A 21,340-nucleotide genomic window follows, 5' to 3' on the forward strand; every position below is an offset into this window, starting at 1 on the left:
TTTCCAACCGATTGCATGCTTTGGGAATGATTTAGAAACAGGGGACTTGGGTTCCTTATTAGTTAAAACCAAGGGTTGTTGAACGTCGTTTTTTCGCTTGTGAACAACTGCTCCAGTGGGAAAAAATGAAGGGTTTTCTTCACGGCATCATGACGGGTGATGAAAAATGGATTCATTACAGCAATCCAAAGAAAAGAAAGTCATGGGGACTGCCCGACCATGATTCTACGTCGTCGCCTCGGCCACACGCTGCGAACGCTATGCTATGTATTTGGTGGGACAAAGTTGGTGTTATTTATTATGAACTGTTAAAACCAAGCGAAATCATCACTGGGGATCAGTATCGACTTCAATTGATGGGATTAAGCCGAGCACTGCGCGAGAAGCGGCCGCAATACGTGGAGAGGCATGAACAAGTGATTCGACAGCATGACAACGCTCGGTCTCATGTTTCCAAACCTGTTAAAATCTACTTGGAAACACTGAAATGGGAAATCCTACCCCTCCCGCCATATTCTCCAGATATTGCGCCGTCAGATTATCACCTGTTCCGATCGATGGCACGAGGTCTAGCTGAACAGCAGTTCCATTCATATGAAGACATCACAAAATGGCATGATCCGTGGTTAGCCTCAAAAGATGAACAGTTTTACCGCAAACGGTATACGAGGTCTACCAGAAATATGGGAAAAAGTAGTAGCTAGCGATGGAAAATACTTTCAATGATTCACTTGTAACAATTTTTTCAGAATAAAGTTGCATTTTCATAAAAAAAAAACAACGAGAACTTATATGCGCACCTAATAAAAAATTGAAACCCGACACAGGTTGCGTATCGAAACATTGAAGGTTAATCGTCCGTTCTGTATACTTTTCCCACTATTGGGGTCGAGAAGAGGTCTTATCGAAACAGTCTTCTAAGTGAGCATTTAATTCATAAATTATCGGGTTCATTCAAATTTTTCGTTATTTATCGGGCCTCAACGCTCATAAAGTTTTGCCAAGTTCAAGAAAAATTCGGAATGGTCATTTGCTTAGCAGTTGCAGTAAACATCGGAAAATACTCAATATGAACGCCGGCGCGGTATAGGCTGCGCATTTCTACCAAAATAACTAACTAACTCCTTTGTTGATTTATAAATTAAAATTTTAGCAACAAAATTAGTTTTTGAAAGTTCAAGAAATAGTTTATACAAGGGTTTAAGAAAAGATGTTTAAAATTCTGTAGGTAGTGTCTAGTTATTACTTTATGATTTTGTTCACTCTAACATAAATTTTTAGCAGAGAACAATGATTGATGACCATACAAATCTTTCTGTATAGTTTTTTTTCTGAATCATTTTAATTCAAATTCGCGTCCCTCTGCTCGACTTCAGTTCGATTTAATATACTTTTATTTCATTTCACTTTGGCTTGGTTCGAAAATACGATGATTTTGTTTCATTTAATTGCAATGTTGGTCTCAATTTCAATTTCAACTTCAACTTCAATTTTAAGTTAATTTCATTTCATTTTGCTTCGTTAAATTTTATTTCATTTCCCTTAATTTAATTTCATTATCGTTAAGTTTCATTTAATTTATTATAAAGGGAGATTTTTTAAGAGCTATAGGAAAGTTTTTCAAAAAAAAAACACACGTAAAATGCAGAAAAATGCATGAAATTTTTATTTAAATCGATAGTACAGACCATATAAGTTAATGTTTTAAGCAGGCTTGTCTGAATAGACATGAGCTTTAACATAGGCCCACAAAAAATAATCTAAAGTCGTTATATCGCACGATCTGGGTGGCCAATTGACAGGTCCCGAACGTGAAATAAAATGTTCACCGAACTCGCCTCTCAACAAGTCCATTTTCCCGCGTGCTGTGTGGCATGTGGCACCGTCTTGCTGAAACCACATGTCATGCAAATCAAGCTCTTGCATTTTGGGCAAAAAAAAGTTGGATATCACGGTAGCCCTCACCATTCACAATTACGTTACGATTCGCAGCGTCTTTGAAGAAGTACGGTCCTTTGATAAGTCCAGCCCATAAACCGCACCAAACTGTGACCTTTTCTGGATACATTGGTAGCTCTTGCAATTCTGATCCAAAAATGAGCTCCGTCGCTGAACACAATTTTTCGATAAAGAAGTGGATCTTAAACTTTCTTAACAGAACATGCATTTTTATTATAAAATTCAATGATTTGCAAACGGTTCTCGTTTGTAAGACAATTCATGGTTAAATTATAGACCAAACTGAAGATGTTTGACAGTGAAACAAAACACGAAACGTGCGTTAGCTGTTTAAACCAACTCTTTAGAAAGATAAAAGATAAAACCTACCTCTTTATTTGAAAATAATTTTACTGCATTTAGTTTCATTTTATCAGTTATAAATAATTTCAATTCAATTTCTGTTATAAATTCGATTTCAATTTTAATTTCAGTTTAATTTTGATTTCAATTTGAGTTTCTATTTAAATTTAGTTATAAATTTAATTTGGGTTTGAAATTCAGTTTAGCATTTCAGTTTCAATTTCGGTGTCAATTTCAATTTTAATTTCAGTTTCATTTCAATTAAATTCAATTTGAACTTGAATATAACATAAATTATAGTTATAAATTAAATTTGAGTTCGTATTTCAATTATAAACTCAATTCTCAGTTTCAAATTATTTTAATTTTAATTTCAGTTTGCATTTCAATTTCAATTTCTGTAATAAATTGAATTTCAGTTTTAATTTCAACTTTAATTTGAATTTTAATTCTTGTTTCAGTTTCAATTTAAATTTATGGTCAAAATTCAATTTGAGTTTCAATTTCTGTTTCACTTAAATTTTAATTTCGATATCAATTTGCATTGAGTTTATAAGTTTTTGTTTCAATTTATTTTAATTTTAATTTTAAAAATAAATAAATAATTGGCGCGTACACTTCTGTTAGGTGTTTGGCCGAGCTCCTCCTCCTATTTGTGGTGTGCGTTTTGATGTTGTTCTACAAATGGAGGGACCTACAGTTTCAAGCCGACTCCGAACGGCAGATATTTTTATGAGGAGCTTTTTCATGGCAGGAATACACTCGGAGGTTTGCCATTGCCTGCCGAGGGGCGACCGCTATTAGAAAAATGTTTTTATAAATTTTGCTTTCACCGAGATTCGAACCAACGACCTCTCTGTGAATTCCGAATGGTAATCACGCGGCCGCCAATTTTAATTTTAGGTTCCATTCAATTTCCGTCTCAATTTCAATTTTATGTTTTGTTATTATTTCAATTTCAATTTGAATTTCAATTATAAATTAAGTTTCAACATCAGTAATGAATTCAATTCAATTTATTTTAATTTTAATATCGGATGGCATTTCATTTTCATTTCGATATCAATTTCGCTTCAATTCTAATTTCACTTATAAATGAAACTTTTATTTCAATTTAAGTTTCAATTTAATTTCGTTTTGTTTCATTTTTCATTTCCACCTAGACCGTTTTTTGTTTTTGTTTTACTCGTTTTCCATTTTATTTCGATCCAATTCCTTCAATTCAAGTTATTTCCATTAAATTTGACTTGATTTTCATTTTGCTTCCTTCCAGAATTTTTATTAAATTTCATTATCTTCCATTCCATTTCATTTAATTTCATTTCTACTCAATCCATTTAATGAAATTTTGGTCTATTTTATTTAGCTTTCTCGCACTTTATAAATCTATTCCGTTTCAGTTAAATCTGCGATAATTTTTATAGTATATGAGTTTTTATGCTAAAGTTTTGAAATCTACCAAACTTCTCGAAATCGTGTGCATTCATATAAGACATTGCGCTATGCAGCTAGAAAGTTTAACCGAGATGAAAAAAGGGGGTGGGCACTGCCATTGCAATGGACTGAGTACTGAACAACCATCTTAGGTAAATGCCAAGAAAAATTTGTGCAAAACTTTGATGCAAAACATTGCAGAAATTTCCAAATTCAGAACAACAAACCGGCATGCCACGGAGCTGTGGGGCATAACTTGCAAACTGTTTGTATGTGAAGTGCCGCTAGTTCAAGTGTTAGCTCGGCACTTAATTTTAAAATCATTACTAGTTAATAAATCTGTAAGTAAAAAAGGAAAGATGTAGTTGTGATAAAACGGAGTGAGAAGCGAGCTTATGAGCAGATAATAATGTTGGTAATTATGCAGCTAATTACTGTGGGAGAAGAAAGACTAATGACGGCAAAGGTGCGGTGCAGCCAAGTCAAAGTTTGCCATAGAAATTCGGAAATTATTTTGGTAACGCAACTATGTTTATGGCAGTGCACCTTAAACTAGGCTATGGTACTTGATCTGATTAGGAGTGCTCGTAGTACTGGAAGATATTATTTTCCATGTGATGATAGTTAGCAGTAACATGGTAATTAAAGCACCTTCTCCTTCAGCTGACGCTTTTGCGTATTACCACAAAAGTAGTTTCCAGGTTTGCCACACATATACATCCAAGTGAAGGCAAGTACTCGTACATCAATAAGCACAAAAAAGCTATTATCCCTTCTACATTTGCAGCATGCCACAAGCTTGCTTCCATTTTTGTTGTTCACTGTCAGCTTGACTTGTGCAATATGAATATGAATATTTCATTACCTTCTAGCTCTGAATGTGCGTGTGTTGTTGTTTGCCAATGTATGCGTATGTATGTGTTAGTACTTGCGCTGTCAGCAAAATTCCAAAATTTCTCATTGTCAGCAAACGTATGCCACACAATCTTTCATATTTGCACTTAACCGCCAGCGCCGTGTAAGCTCCGCTCATCCTTCTACGCCATACATGTGCCGCACACCACATGCCACATGCCACATATCACCGACCACATGTGGTGATTACATCTCACTCTGTACTTTGCGCGCATCCGCTTGGTTGTGTGTGTATGTGTGCGCGCTTCTAAGTTTGTTTGCGCGCGAAATAGTTCACATTACGGAATTTTAATTAATATAAAATGTGAAAGTTACTGTGTACGAGTAGCGATGCCAAAAGGCGTTGATATCAAACCGCAAATAAATAGAAAATATCCACACATACATAAACGCCTGTGAATGAGTCTAACTTTGGTTGTTTTCGTGTTCGCAAAACTCTGCTATTTCGGTGGCTGTTCTTGTGCAAAAACGTTATCAAACTTGTGTCTATAGCCAAGTACAAAAAAAAACTTGCGAAATTACTACTACAACAACAACGAAATATTGCTGTGATGTGGGAGTGTAAGCAGTGTTGCAAACAACGCTGATGAGATTGGTAATGCGAGTTAGTGCTGCGTGCAACTAATGTCAGCGTGCCATCAAATGAGGTTTGTTTTGCAATACAAGAGCAGGAAAAAATAAAAACAAATAAGTGCAATAATGGTTAGAAAAAGAAATCGACTTCAAAAGAGCTACTCATTTAACCATTAAGAAAATTTCAATCCAATTTAAATAGGTCAAAAACTATGGAATGAAAACCCACTTTAATCTTTATAAATCCTGAAAATCGTATCAAAGCTTTGATTGAAAAAGTGTTTAACGTCCGGTTGTTTTACTCACGATTCGATCTACCAATAGAGATAGTTAGACTGCGGGAAATGGCGGTAGCAGTAGCCGTATGGTTTAGTGCATAACTACCATTCAGGAGTGCGTAGGGTTTAATCTCCGAGCACGAAACAGCGAAAATGATAGAAACAGTTTTTTTTCTAATAGCGGTTGTCGCACGACAGGCAATGACAAACCTCCGAGTGTATTTCTGCCATGAAAAAGCTCCTCATAAAAATCTATTTGCCAATTGGAGTCGGCTTGAATTTCTGGGTCCCTCTATTTGTGAAAAAACACCAAGACGCGAACCACAAATCGCCCCCTTAGTATTAAAATAGCCTATAAATTTTTTGATGTTTTGAGAAAATGAATTTCAAACTTTTTGTCGAAAGTAGCTCTCACTCAAATCTCGTTATGTCTGTAAATATTTATTATTTTTTCACTGACGTTTTGACCCACTTTGTGGAACTAGAATTTGACAAAATTTTGACCACATATAAAATCGACGATGGAGAATCCAAAAATTCAATAAAAAAATAATAGCCTATGAGCACATAGGCTATTGTTATACTAAGGGGACGAAATAGGAGAAGAATCTTGTCCAAACCCCTAATAGAAGTGTTTGCGCCAATTATTTATTAATTTTTATTGTGCCAGCCTCCAGCAACGGCTGAGATCTATAGAGCTAAAATATTTCAATATTTCTCTTGCTTTCCAAATTCAGCACAATTATGGACTTTGTTTTAGTTGTGAGTTCGCCAGTTGCACAATTTTTTTATTTTGCGTCAGTAAAAATCCGATCGGGTGTTTCTTTTACATTAATTTTAATGTCCGAGTGATTCCATTCAGGTAATCCAAATATTTTGGACATGATCTTAAATTTTTCTGAAAACTGGTCTATTTTGAAAAAAATGCAATAACTTTGTAAATAAATTATTCAATATTGAAAATTGTGGTACGTACGGTTTTAAAAGGTTTTTTGGGTTTTTACATTTTAATAAATTTTTAGGGTAATATATAGTAAAAAAATAGTTTTGTGAGAAAAAAATTTTAAGGAAAAATTTTAAGTAAAAATTTTAAGAGAAATGTTTTTAAGAAAAAAAAAAGTTTTTTTTTGGTCGAAATATTTGAACCTTTTTTAAGAAAAATTTTAAATTTTTTAGAAATATTTTAATATTTAAGAAACATTTTAATAAATTTAAGTTTTCTTAAAAATTAAAAATGTTTCTGTTTCTTTCTCGTTCGTTCCCCTTTCCTTACTTTCTACTTTATTGGGAGCTCTCGTTACTCTACTTTGAGTGAGATCTTCCACTTTGGTGTAATTTTTGACACATAGTTTTTCTTCCTAAAAGAGAAGAAAAAATTTTAAGAAAAATATTTAAGAAAATTTCTTTTTAAGATAAAATGTTTTTTAAAAAATTTTAGAAAAAATACTTTTTTTTTTGGTCCAAATATTAAAAAAAAAAACATTTTGTAAGAAAAAAATTTCAGAAAAATCTTTAATTTACAAGAAAATTTTTTTTCAAGAGAAAGTTTCTTTAGAAAATTTTAGAAAAAACTTTTCTTTTTATTGTTTTTGTTCAAATATTTGAAAAACAAAAAGAAAAATTTTGTAAGAAACAATTTTGAGTAAAATTTTGAATTTTTAAGAATTTTTTTTTAGATAAAATATTTTTTAGAAAATTTTAGAAAAAAAATTTGTGTTTTTTTTTGGTCAAAATATTTGAAAAAGAAAAGGAAAAATTTTGTAAGAGAAAAATTTTCAATTTATAAGAGACATTTTTTTTTAGAAAATTTTAGAAGAAACATTTCGTTTTTGTTTTGGTCCAAAAAGAAAAAAAAAATTGTAAGAAAAAATTTTAAGAAAAGTTTTTAATTTTTAAGAAAATTTTTTTTTTAAATATAATTTTTTTTTACAGAATTTTGGAAAAAAAATTTCTTTTTCTTTTTGGTCCAAATATTTGAAAATGAAAAAGAAAAATTTTGTAAGAGAAAAATTTAAGAAAAATATTTAATTTATAAGACACGTTTTTTCAAGAGAAATTTGTTTTAGAAAATTCTTTTTTTTTTTTTTTTGTTCCAAATATTTGAAAAAGAAAAGGAAAAAATGTTTAATTCTTTTTTTCTTTGCTTTCATTTCTCCTAAATATTTGAAAAAAAAAGTATTTTATCATTTGAAATAAGCCGTCCCCTCAGAGAGGTGAGACTATGCTGAGTAATTACTGAAAATATAGTACCTAATGTGATTTTCATAACCGCATAACGCACAGCGAACTGGTGAAAAATTCTATGTATCGGCTAACTAATGTACCTATGAATGCCGCGATCGATTTCCAAACGGATTTAATATATGAGTACGTTTGCTAGCGCTTCGCGACAGCAATATCTTACCTCTTCTTGACTATAACTCAACAACTTAATGGAGTCCCACTATGAAATTTTCAACATGCTTCATGGCCTTTATGTGCGGTTTGAAGTGCTTGAAAAAGTAATCGAAAGTTGTGCTGCAGTCTGATATGTCTTCTACTCTACCATAGCAGCCACATATTTACAACTATTTGTGATCTTTAATGCTACGAAACTATCTGGCAATTAAAAGACGAAATCTCGTTTTCCCAACGCTTTTATTTTGATTTCATTCTCGAAACTAAAAACCACCTTACGACCGATTACACTGTGCTACAAAAAAAAAAAAACGAAATACACCTGATAAATTACACACTGTAGGTTGTTTATATGGTCGAATAATGCATACAAATATTTTTGTTATATTTTTTGTACCCTCCAATTTTTATTTATTTATAAAAAACCGTTTTTTCAGACTTTGCGCGGTAATCTACGGATATCTCAGTAATTTTTTCACCGACTTTCAATATTTTATATGTTTTGAAAATGATATTGTCAGACCTTTCAAATGATATACAACAAGAAATTATTCAAACTAGTTAGTTGTGATTTTTATTTGATTAAACCTGGAGAAAGTGCTTTTTTTTATCATTTTTTTAACTTTAACAATTTTTTATTGCATAATTTTACAACAAAATTAAAGATGTAGAAGCGAATGCTAGACGCTTGCATAAGAACGTAACAACATGCAATACAATGCAACTACAGTACGAACAGTAGACGTGCCGGTGCATATGGCTACATATGTTGCAATGCAACTTAAGCTGGCAGTTGGCAGCCAACAATCAGTTGCGGGCGTACTTTGCAAATTGGTGTTTGGCTACCAAAATTGGGCGTCTCGCTGAAATGGATGCTAACTGGCAGCATTCACTGACACAATGCGTTGCCGCAGTGGAGACTTTTGCGCTAGAGGCATTTTACATACACAACCACACGCACACTTACGCATAGATGTGCGCAGGGCAGTGGTATAGAATGTAACTCCAAGCAATTGCGTGGTGAAATGTTTGCCGTGCCACTGGGGGAAATTGTGGTAGTGATGGCGGACTTTACAAAGGATTTTCGAGGAAAGAGGATGAAAGGGTGGCGGCGGTAAAAGTTGACTGTTGCATGCTGACACTGCGTTGATTTGATTCTGGGGGCCAACTGTGGATTGCTTACGGCTTTTTACTAGACGAGCATTCTTATGATGTGTTGGTGGCTTTCGTTTTTTGTTAGCAAAAAATTTAGATGCATTTTCGCATGGTCAATTGAAATTGAAATTGAAACAAGAAAAAAAGTCAATGAAAATTTTTAACTTCTACTGGTTAAAATTAACACGCGATCAGATGAAGCCTCAAAATTAAGCGAGGATGATCTACGAGGACTACGAGGATGATCTAGAGGACGAAGTTAGAGAGCTAGCAAATACAATGCGCGATTAAGTGCTGCCAAAGTTTGTCTTATTGTTTAATACAATTTACGCAGCAAACCTCTTATTAGTTGCTAGCAGGTATGATTGTGATGGTACTGCAATCTACAAAACTTCGTGCCAGCTTGTAAAACTATCATAAGCCACTTACACGGGTTCCCAAAGTGATCAAGATAGGTCAGGTATGTAAGGTTAGGATAGGTTTAGGGTTTAGGTTGAAGGATAGATTAGGACATGCCAAGTAACGAGGACAATGAACAATTTCTTGAACGCCTACCACGTGAATGTCACTTGCGAATAGCGCCACTCTTACATACACAAACAACAACAAACAACTCGAGTTGATATCTGTGATATCACGCGAACTATAAAGCGTGCCATATATATAACTTCCTTTGACTTCATGCATTACAAACAGGCCATGAACGATTTCATTGAAAGCTCACCAATTTCTATTTAGACTTTTATTGGGGAAAAAATGCTTTTGTAGGACAACTGCTTCCAACAAAGACGAAACACTCTACGCGAGACTCATTTTTACGTTTCCGCAAGGACTCGGATTTTTATCCGGCCCATGACTAACACTTCAGCAGCATCCCCCAAAAATTTATGTTCACTCTTTATGCTGTTATAACAACAAAAAGCATATTCTGTACGAACGAAGGCTACATTTCGCTGAGGTGAGGAGGCTTTGTGCAAATTTGACCGAGCTTCGTTTTCAACCCTTTTGTTTACTTTTTTACATATGTATTTAAAAAGGCTGATGCTTCCATAGATTTGTGTAAAAATTTCAAGAAAATCAGACGAAAATTGAGGCAGTTGTACAAATTTGACTGAGAGTATTCAGACAGGGCAACTAGGTGCTAGGCAAGCTTTGGGCAAATTTGACCGATCCGAATTATTTTCCAATACAACAAGCTTCCAACAATGGGCTCTGAACCCTAGCTACGTGCTTCGCCAACCTGAAAGTTTCTGTCTCAATTTTATTTAGGGGAAGTAAAAGTTTCCAACCTCTGCTCATTGTTTTTCAATTTTTTGGTTCAGTGCAATGAAGCGGAATACCGAAACTACGCAGATTTTTGCAGTAAAGTCAGAACTGCACGCAGAGATAACTTCAGTTTAAAGCAATCGAGCGTAAAACTGCTCTAAATGAGCGGTGCACCATGAACGCTGTTTAAGTCCCTAGATGCACATACGTTCCCGGAAAGAGGATAATTGATCTAAAATCAGTTATTTATGCCCAATCTGTAGGTATCCTTTTATCCTAAAGCAAGCTCTGGATCTGATCGCGCTTTGGATTTGATCATTCTACAAAGCGCAAGGCAACATTGGATGGACTACGGAGCTCAGAACACAGGTCTGGCTCTGATAGAATGAGCATAGCTCTCTCATTTATCTAGATGGGCCTTCTGTTAGTGCAGCGATTGATATCATCAATGAGCACTGCATAATGGGAACGTATCTGGTTTCGCTCTAATGAGCACCTGTTGCAGCTGCAAGAACATGAAGCAGGTGGAGAGCGTTAAACATTTCCTCTGCTACTGTGCCGATCTCTTTTGTGCCACAATGCGACATCACTGTCTAGATTCTAACTTTTGTAGATGTGTGGCAGATTTAGCACCTGCAGCCATCCACAGCCATTCAAAGCAGTTCATCGTTTGCTAGAGAGACAAGTGGTTGCACCACATTGGGTATTAAAGCGGTAATTTGAGCTCAAACTAACGGTTCGCAATGAGCGTCCAGGCCTTCGTGTGCTCCTCTTCACTCTTATGGAGAGTGACAACCACGGCAACCTAAGTTAAGTTATGCTAAACTTAATCTCTATTTGAGAGAATAGTTGCATTCCAACGGTTCGATTTTTAAGTATTATACGTTTTTTCCCCCCGTTCACTCCTTTCGGGAGCATAGGGCCTAGACAATACTCAATCTTGCGTTGGTTTTGTTAATCTATTTTGATTTCTGACAGGGTAGGTGATTAGCCTGCCGCTCCATCCATTAAATTAGTTCCTAGAAATGATGAGTTTCACGTTATCTTGGTAGATGATATGAGATAGTTGTAGCCACCACCCAACTCACTTGTTGACGATGGCCTAGAGTGTATATGTGTGCATGTTGTTCACACAAATTAAAAGCTCTTACGCAATTTTTTTTGTATGTTTTCTATTTATTACATCAGATTGGGGTTTTCTTTTTCCACAAACTAATATATATGCTTTCTTTTATCTTTCAATTCACTTACCGCGTTTCTTCACCGCTTTTTAATTTACCATTTTTCCATACCTCTTTTTCAACACTTTTGCATTAATTCCTCCGCAAAAGTCCTCACCGTTTTGCCTTTCGCCTTTCACTATGCCAACATTCGTTATCTATCCAAAGCAGATTTTTCCATTATAAGAGTGGAATAATTTTTTTTTTCATTCTTTTACATTTTTCATCTTTTTTAAGTTTCTTCTCTCCCCTGCTGCATTGTGGCAATTTTCCTACTCATTAGGCTGCTTAAGGGATTAGTTGCTGGTACTGAGGTTAGTTGAGTTATAGCCACTCGTATTTGTGTATGTGGAGTGTAATGCTTTGAGGCTTGGGCAAAAAGTAAAAGGATTTTACAAGATAAATGCTTATATGTGTGTGTAATTGCTTATCCACTTACAGATTATAATATGTATGCATGGATGTAAGTATTGTATTTATGTAAGGTTGCGTGGCACGTGTCAAGTGCTCGGTTTTTTGTTCACTCCATTTTAACATCCCATTATTTTCACTTTTACTCCTTCCGCACTTGTTATGCTATTATATTTTTATGAGCTTGTTTATACTGTCACTATGGCCTGATGGTAGCCAGCTCATGAGTGTGTGAGTGGTCATAAAAAGTACTTCAAAAGTGTTTCGAAAATTATATAAGTGCGTGATTGCTTTTAGGATAACAAAGTTAGGGACTAGTGGGGGTTTTGGTCGAGTGGGGGCTTAGCCTAATTAAACTGGTGGAAGTAGCAAAAATAAGTTCTGGTATTAAAGAACCATCTGTGTACTAAATTAGTTTTGTTTCCCAAACCAAAAATTAACTGAAACTTTCCGGCAATCCTAATAAAACTAGCAATGCCGGCACTTGAGCCCAAGTTTTTCCCACAATTTATGGTGTTCACACCCCATTGATTTTTGTTGTCATAGATGTTAAGCGTGGCAGGAGCGGGATATTGAGATGATGTAAAATAGATCAAGTGGAACAGATAGCAGCACTTTGTAACGAATTAATTTTCAAACACAGTTGTATGAACTTTAGAGGAATTTTTATTTTGCAAACCGAACCATTTGCTGACCAAAAAGATTTTGATTTTACTGTCATTTTTGTACGAGCTCTGTATTGAAAAACGCAAGGCGCATTCATTAAAGGTGGGTGTCATTAGACCAACAACAATGTTCCGTACGTCTGACTGTCAAAGCAAAGTATTGCGAAACTAGCAAACAAATAATCAATTCGACTTGTGTCATTCTGAGCTGACAGCCACATGAACACAGCGAAAGAAAAAAAAATCAGCTGATTTACCAACCCCACCTTTAATAGATTCGCCTTGGAAAACCGAGACGTATTCGAATTTTTATTTTGCTTTGGAAATTGAGGGAATACAAGTTTTAAGAAATTCTGCATAAATAAGTTATTTAGATAGATTAGATATTAGATTCTTCATTAATTAACAATCCTTTTTTATAGAAAACTGGACGAGAGCTACCAGAGTTATACTAAAAACTCGCTATGAAGTAAGATCAGCTTTTTAGAAGTCGATTTAAGAAATTAATATGTATTAGGTACTCTTAACCAGGTTGTAGCAACGACCTTTTCGTGCTCTAATGGATTGTTTATTGAATCGATCGAGTTGATACCGGCTTATTCTCGTAAAGTTGTTTTTAGCGGTGTAACACTAAGAGTTTCTTATCCGAGGCATTGTTCGTGTTTTCATTGAGGGGGGAATTTTTACGTGCCGGGTTCCAAACCCAGCCCACAACCAGCTATCCTGGGATGCTTTGCCTTCTCACATTAGCTTGCTCTCGAATGGGTGTTCTAAAGTTGCCAAGAGGATACTTGGGCTAATCCCAGAAGTTGTGAGCTGCTTGAACCACATGCAGAATAATCATCGTCGAGTTAAATATAAAGTCGTTTCGAGATAAATGAGTTTAAAGTGTGAGGTTCAGGAGCGCGCGGACCACTCTCTACCTAGTTATTGGGCTATAGAAGCTAAAGGGGTTTCCAATAACAGGTGTTATTTTGAATAGCCTGAGATCATCGAGAGATGATTAATGATTTTCTATAACCGGAATTGGAGGTATTGATCTGGACAACGTTTATTTTCAACAAGATGGCGTTACGTGCCACACAAGCAACGAAACCATTGATCTTTTACGGGAAAAATTTCCGGACCGTGTTATCTCTCAAAGAGGTGATCACAATTGGCCGCCAAGATCTTGTGACTTAACACCTTGTGATTTTTTTCTTTGGGGTCACGTAAAAGAGAAGATCTGCGCCCACAGCCCAGGGCCGATTCAAGGCCTCAAAGGTGGAATTCGTGAGGCTATCGAGGATATAGGGCAGCCACTTTGCAATTCCGTTATGGAAAATTTCATCAAAAGATTATTGTCCTGTAAGCGTGGTCGTGGTGGTCATTTGCCTGATGTTATTTTCCACTATTAACGGCATACCTTCTTCTTTATAATGAAATAAACATCCGAACCCTTATATTAAAAAATAGCATTTTTCTTTGAATATCAAAATAACTCCATTATTGGAAAACCCTTTATAATATTAGGAATTTTCGCATGGAAATTTCACAATATATTCTTAAGATACCACACTTTCGAAATATTGAAAAAAGAAAATCGATATTTTGAAATTTCTAAACCACCAGGCCCCCTTAATACACTAGGCAGCAGGTATATACGTAACGAACTGTTTTTGGCTTGTTTTGGTTTTTTGATATTGCTGTTTAGTGTTAACAATCTAGCTCAAATAGAGCTCGTGACCTTTCAAAATAGACGGAAGAAAAGATTTCAAATTATTAGTTTTCCTGCCACATAATTTTTAGTAATATTAATTTTTCCGGTCTCCCATATCCCGTTTGCATGTAAAAATAGCCCTAAGTGTACAATATAAAATGCAAAGAAGCTCATTTTCTTTTTTGTTTTTGCAGGTGATCGTTATTAATGGAAATAATGTTTAGGCTGCTGGTGGTACTAACAACATCAACATGCTTTTTTTCAACTGTTAATTCCGGGGTACCAATTGGTGAGTAAACACATAAACTACGTAATACTTGAACACAGAAACTATTCCCGCATTTTTAAATTCTATATAAATTCTAATAAAATATTCTAAATAAAAAAATTCTAATAAAAAATTCTTGACATCCCCAGCAACTGGTGGACCATCACTGATCTACGAGGGCAAAGACGCCTTACTTACGTGTGTAGTGTCAGAGAATCGCGCCAATCACACTGTGATATGGAAGAAATCCGACGAAATACTCACAGCCGGTATGGTGAGAGTGACAAGCGACACACGCATTAGCGTGTTGCATGACGAGAGTGAGTGGAAAAGGGGTACATATTACAATGGCAACAAAATGATATTTATAATATTATGCATACATATTTTTTTGTACAGATCCCAAAGGACTCGAGTCCGGTGGTGAGGTGTGGGTGCTGCTTGTAAAGCGACTCACCACTGATGATTCAGGTAGTTATATATGTGAGCTGAATTCAGAGCCGGTGCTGCGTAGTATACACATCCTCACAGGTAAGTTTAATGAAGGCCACACAATAAACGTGGCACAGAATCTCTAGCCGAGTGCTTCATGCATTTTTAAACTACTTTCCAATTGTTACCTTCTCCTATTTTCCTACACACACAGTTAAACAGCTACCGTCGAACAATGGGAATATCACAACCACAACGGAATCAAGTGATGTGTATCTTGTGCCGCCACCACTCGATGCCACCGACAATCGCTCGTTTTGGCGCCCACCTACTGTCGCGCCGCAAATCACTCATGATTTCACCGAGTGTTGTGAGCGCGCCAATGTCAGTGCCGAATGCATGGGTTTTTGCAATGTGCACAATATTATTGACGGCACGACGGGTATCGAGCCGGAGGCCTGCGAGAAAAGCTTTCCCAACATTGTACGCTGCATGGCTGACGGTCGCAATCATGTGCCTTGTTGTGTTGAGAAACAAATACCCGATCTGTGTCAGGATATGTGCCGCGGTGAGTATACACCGTTCACGGATCTCTTGAAGACACGCGTCTCTTGCGTACACCACACCCTTAGTGGTCTACAATGCATACTGCAAGGTATACAAAATATACCCAGTACTCCGACGGGTGTGACCGTCGATCATGTCTCCGAGACGCGCGTCTCAGTGCATTGGTATGAACCAGAGAAGTTAGCACATAAGGTCACCTATTACAGCATCAATTTGACGGCTCTGCATAGCTTCGATGAGGATGAATTGTCCAATGCATTTGCGTGGAAAAAGCGTCCACTAGAGCAGACTATAATACGTACCGTGCCCGTTAACCAGACTACACTGACATTGCAGGATCTCACGCCACTCACAATGTACGCAATAGTGGTGACGGCGCATAATGATTACGGGTCGAGTTTACCGAGTGAACGGTTGCGTGTATTCACCCATACCAGTGAGGTCTTTGCCCCAACGGGAGATGGTGATGTCGAGACAGCTGCTTCGGTGGAAAGCAGCATGCCAGGGTTGCCCAATATACGCAGCTGTTGCGAGGCCAACGGCATGACACATCGCATGTGTCTCGATAAAATGTGCGATCCGCAAAAGACCGATCTCGCCACGCTACCCGATTTTATGGTATGTGCACCTTGGTCTAATATTACCTTCACTTGTTTGGCGAATAAGATGGATCATACGCCTTGCTGTCGAGCGCGTGGCATACCGGCTGTCTGCTTCCCATTGTGCTCGGGTCAGATCTCAACGTTGGACTTTAGTCTTTTCAAGTAAGTATGAGAGTGATGAGTTTTAAAAGATTTTTTCAAGCTCTACTTCTCCACAATTTTCTCTTTTTTCAGGTGCCTACGCTTTATGTCCGAGTACAGCAGTTGTCTGTTCCAAGGCTACGGTGTGCTGGCAGACCCGCCTTCGACGATACGTACGGTGGCTAAAGCGGATAGCTTTATTATTTTAGACTGGGATAAACCAAAGCGTTTGGCTGATACGATTAGCACCTATCATGTCAAGTTTAGGCGGCTCGGAGAGGGAGATGATTATCTAACGGTGGTAAAGGTAAGACTGATAGATATAATGACATACATTTTTTGCTTAGACTTTCTGGTCTTAAAGCAGAATGACTATATAAAGCAAATAAGGCTTTGGATGACGAGGAAGTTATAGAGATCAGGATGGTAGAAAAGTATTTGTAATGTTACTTGCTTTCATAACTAATTGAAAGAAGATATTTTGATGATGTCATGTAGCCCGCATTGACAATTTAAATGATTTTTGAGCGGCAAAAAAGCAATACTTTCAGTTAACTAGTTGAGACTCCACTACTTAAGCTGGTTGAAGCCTAGGAAAGCCTGGGAGTGAGTTCCTCCTACAGTTTTTGTTGCTCACTTTTTCTTTTGTCCTAAAATTATTTCTGAATCAACGGCTCATAGCTGAATGCGTTGGTGTGTGACTACCACTTGGTAGAGCCTGGATTCGCTGTGTGCACGAAACACTAAAATAATATCAAATGTTTCTTCGGTCGCCCCTCGACAGAAAATGGTAAACCTCTAAGTGTATTTCTGTCATGAAAAAGTTTCTCATAAAAATTCATCTGCCTTTCGTATGCAGCATAAAATTGTAGGCCCCTCAATTTGTGGAAAACAATAAGACACATACCAAAAAAAGGAGTTGGGCTCGGCACAACGCCCAAAAAAATATATGCACATATCGAGCATTTTACTATATAGCTCTCAGTCACATAAGAATTACCCCAGAAATGGAGCAGAGAGGAGAATAAAAGGAAGCCGACAGGTGGACAGACGGAAGAAGGAGCTTTGAATAACAGGACGACGACCAACTGTGGCGATTTAAGTTCGTATTAGCTGCTTCAAGCTACTGATGAATTTCAACAGATGTGTGATATTTAAACCCGCAATATCCGCAGGTGTAGCGAAAAAGTGAGAGCCCAGATGTCTAAAACTTAGCCCGACGAGAGCAGGCCAGCTAAGAAAAAGGTGCTAAGATGATTCCACCTCCTCCTCTAGTCAGTCTCTGCAAAAAGGACTTAAAGCAATGCCAAGTCTCACCACATGGACACCTAACGGACAACTTCCGCTAAGGATATTCACCAAATTCGAGGGCTACGGCTATGTTAGCTTTGAAAGTTATATCGAGCGCCCCCGAGCTACCCTCGGTCAGAATCGCGATTATGCACGTTTGCGCACTAGCCCAGCACTCGCTGAGTTAACATGAAGCCAACTTTTTCTAGGAGCAGACCACAGGTTCTCAAACTCAATCCTCCCATTTTGCGATGAGACCGTCTCCAGGGTCCCACTGCCTAGCCAGTTTATCAGCCCAGCAGTTTCCCTTGAAGCCCCTGTAACCGGGAACCCAAATTAGCTTAATATCAAAGTATTCGGATCCAGTCGAGAGAGAAGTCAGGCATTCCCGGACTAGTTTCGAATGCATAAACAATGAGCCCAAGGCGCTAATTGTCACTTGACCTTCGGAATAGATATATACATCCTTTACAGTAACTACAGAAGTAAGCAACCAATCCATTGCTTCCTTAATTGCGGGTTCTTTGTGTTGGAAATCGCGACAGCGCTTCGGAAGCCTAAATTTGATCTGGATGGGGAGTTTCTCGCAGAATATTCCCCTACCAACTTTTCCGTCCAACTCAGAGCCATCCGTAAACGTATTTGCCATGCACTGCCTCCAAATGTTGTTTAAGTTAGTACAAGACATAGCCCAAACCGACGTTTAAAATTATCTAGAAGTATTAATGAGAAATTAGAAAAATATTTAGATGAAATATCTTTTTTAATTTGGAAATAATAAAGGAATGTGTCATCTTGACGAGTACAAAATTAATAAAAATATGAATTTCCGTTTTCAGAAAAATCCTCCACTCATTCTCGAAGGTCTCGAACCTGAAGTCTACTATGAGTTCTATGTGGTCTCAGTAAATCAGTATGGCAAGAGTGAACCTTCACCGCGTCTAATTACACGTACACAACCCGCGGAGGCTGTGGATGAACCAGAGCCTCGTTACAACATGACAAAATGCTGTCAGGCGTCTGGTTTACTGCCGCAATGCGCGCCACTCTGCTCGTACAACATTAAATTGTCGGATATCGAAAAGCTTGGACCGGCGTGTAGAGCGCAAATGCGTAAGTATTGAAGGCGGAAATTTGATAGAGGAGTAGTAATTTAATGAATATGAATTGTTTACTGAAATTTGCCAACTTTTTTTTCAACTATTTTCTTTTCTCTTTTGCGCTCTTATCGCAGCTGTCATTGTGCGGTGCGCTGCCGGTGGACGCGACCATACACCCTGCTGTCAGCGCCGTGGCGTACCCACCGCTTGCATGTCCATTTGTCGTGGCGTCATGCCACTTGCCGCGAATGGTGGCGGCAGCAATAGTGGCGCTTTGAGTGGTAGCAGTTACAGCGGCAACAACGCCACCACCACCAGCGATTGTTTGTCCTATGCAGGCAATATCTTGCAGTGCATCGAAGAAGGTGAGTACTGCGACGCTTTGCAGGTTGTCCGTCTGGTCGGCCGACGGTTGTTTACACGTTGTTGATTACACATTGTTGACATTGGTGATGACTGTGTACGAGTGCATATTTATTTGTTGCTGCTGCTGCTGTTATTAGCCTTGCTTTTAAAGGCGCAGCTTATTATGGAAGCTTTTGCTGTTGTTATTATGATGTTGTTATTATAGCTGCAGTTGTTTATTTACTCGCAAACACTTGTTGCTTTTATTGACTCATTGACCATGGCGAAGAGAGATGCACACGACTGACGTGCTTGGAATTTGCTTGTGACTCGCTTTTGTTTGCAATTTATTTTAGTTTTGTTCCTCTACTAAACGTTGTTGTACATAAGCACTAACCACCTGTGTTAACGTTGTCAAGAAGCATTCAAGCATGCACAGAAAGTCAAACAAACAGCCTTGAATTGTGGCACTGGCAAAGTTAGTTAAGAACGGCAGCAAAGTTACTGGCAACAATATTAGGCAGTTGCCAACAATGTCTACATAGATGAGTGGCTGCAATGGCCTTTGTGTTTGCTAATTAAGTAACAATTAAAGCCAATTTGATTGAGAATCATACTAACCTGTACGCACTAATTCGAGAGTAAATTCACTAAAGCACACAAAGTCAAGCAGGCTGGCATACGCACAAATATTTACCCATGTACTTGACTTACGCTTACTAACTTGCATGTCATTGAATATCTGTGAATGTATGTATGTATGTATGTTACATCAAGTTTGTATCGGTATGCTTAGGCAGTACTGCTTGTGGTAAATGAATGTGAGTAAATGCAATGGGATATTTGGGCTTATTGACATCTCTATTCACCAATGCATTGTGAGTATTTGCATTTGGTTTTGTATTTCTATTCGTAATTGTATTTGTATTTGTATTTGTACTGGTTTTCGCATTCATTCTCATATTTTTTAGTAATTTTCATATTCATAGACACCAGGTTGTTCAATAAGTTTGGCGGTTCGATAAGAGAGGGCATTGCTACTAGTCAAAATTTTATTTTTTTGTTATGTTGGTACACTTTGCATATGAATGCATGTGAAGTTTAATTTTAAGGTGTTAGCGGTAGTCAGATACCCGAAAAAATGATGATTTGTAATCTTTTTTGTTTGCTAGTCAATGCCTTTACCTACAAATGCCTACTTTACAAAAATAAAAACATTGCATTAATACAAAATGTTTTGACCTGACTTTAGCAAAATTTAAAAAAAATTAATAATTGTAAAAGTTATCGCTGTTTGTGTGGAAGTCGTTTCTCCAGAAGTCCCTTGCGGTCAGCATCACAAGTCCTTGGAGGTTCATCTTAAATCAATCGGGAAAGAGAAATTAGTTTTATTAATAGATAATCTTATGCCTGATTCAAGCTTTTTTTCAAAATTAACAATCAGGAAATATTTTTCAGATTTTCGAGAAAAAACCGAGAATTAACTATTAAAAAATCGAAATTTTTGAAAAAACAAAATCCTTCGATCACTTAGTATAAATTTTATTGAAATCTACCAAGCGGTTTTTAAGTTACAGTGATCACCAGTTCAAAAAACATAGCTTTGAGAAAAACGCATTTAAAGTTTTGATATCGAACTCCGGAGCGCCCGAGGGCCCATTGTTAATTGTTGAATAACTCGAAAAGTATTTGCCGGATGCACTTCAAATTTTCACACAATATTTTTAAGGTATTATACCTTAAGAAAATGCAAAAAAAAAAATCTTTTTTTTTTAATTCTGACTACGCCTTACCCTTTAATCTGTGAATTCATTTTTTATTTACAACCAATTATGTGCCGGCTACCATGGAAAAATTCAAGGTGATTGAAATCTTATTTTTGAAAGGTTTAAAAGGAGCAGAAATTTATGACCGAATGTGGAAAGTGCATAAGAACCTACGCCATCAATTAGAGCAGTAGGAAGATATATATATATATTTATATAATTGGCGCGAACACCCTCTTTAGGGTGTTTGGCCGAGCTCTGCTCCTATTTGTGGTGTGCGTGTGCGTCTTGATGTTGTGGAGGGACCTACAGTTTCAAGCCGACTCCGAATGGCAGATATTTTTTTATGAGGAGCTTTTCCATGGCAGGAATACACTCGGAAGTTTGCCATTGCCTGCCCAGGGGCGACCGTTATTAGAAAAAACTTTTTCTTAATTTTGATCTTTCACCGAGATTCGAAGCGACGTTGTCTCTCTGAATTTCGAATGGTAGTCACGCACCAACCCATTCGGCTA

General features: G+C 37.1%; 1 protein-coding gene across 4 annotated transcripts in view; it reads left to right on the forward strand.

Moving 5' to 3' along the window:
- LOC128860236 (Ig-like and fibronectin type-III domain-containing protein 2) overlaps window positions 1–21,340 on the forward strand; it is a 187,396-nt gene that overhangs the window by 80,274 nt on the left and 85,782 nt on the right. For 3 of the 4 annotated variants that reach the window (XM_054097619.1, XM_054097621.1, XM_054097618.1), the window contains exons 2-8: window positions 14,509–14,603; window positions 14,732–14,917; window positions 14,982–15,113; window positions 15,229–16,345; window positions 16,418–16,631; window positions 18,454–18,727; window positions 18,849–19,079. In XM_054097619.1, coding sequence (XP_053953594.1) covers window positions 14,522–14,603; window positions 14,732–14,917; window positions 14,982–15,113; window positions 15,229–16,345; window positions 16,418–16,631; window positions 18,454–18,727; window positions 18,849–19,079 — 2,236 coding nt within the window. In that variant the 5' untranslated portion in view covers window positions 14,509–14,521. The remainder of the gene's footprint in view (window positions 1–14,508; window positions 14,604–14,731; window positions 14,918–14,981; window positions 15,114–15,228; window positions 16,346–16,417; window positions 16,632–18,453; window positions 18,728–18,848; window positions 19,080–21,340) is intronic. The other variant, XM_054097620.1, reaches the window with a different exon arrangement.

Source organism: Anastrepha ludens, chromosome 4 (assembly GCF_028408465.1).
Source record: "Anastrepha ludens isolate Willacy chromosome 4, idAnaLude1.1, whole genome shotgun sequence".
Taxonomy (NCBI): Eukaryota; Metazoa; Arthropoda; class Insecta; order Diptera; family Tephritidae; genus Anastrepha; species Anastrepha ludens.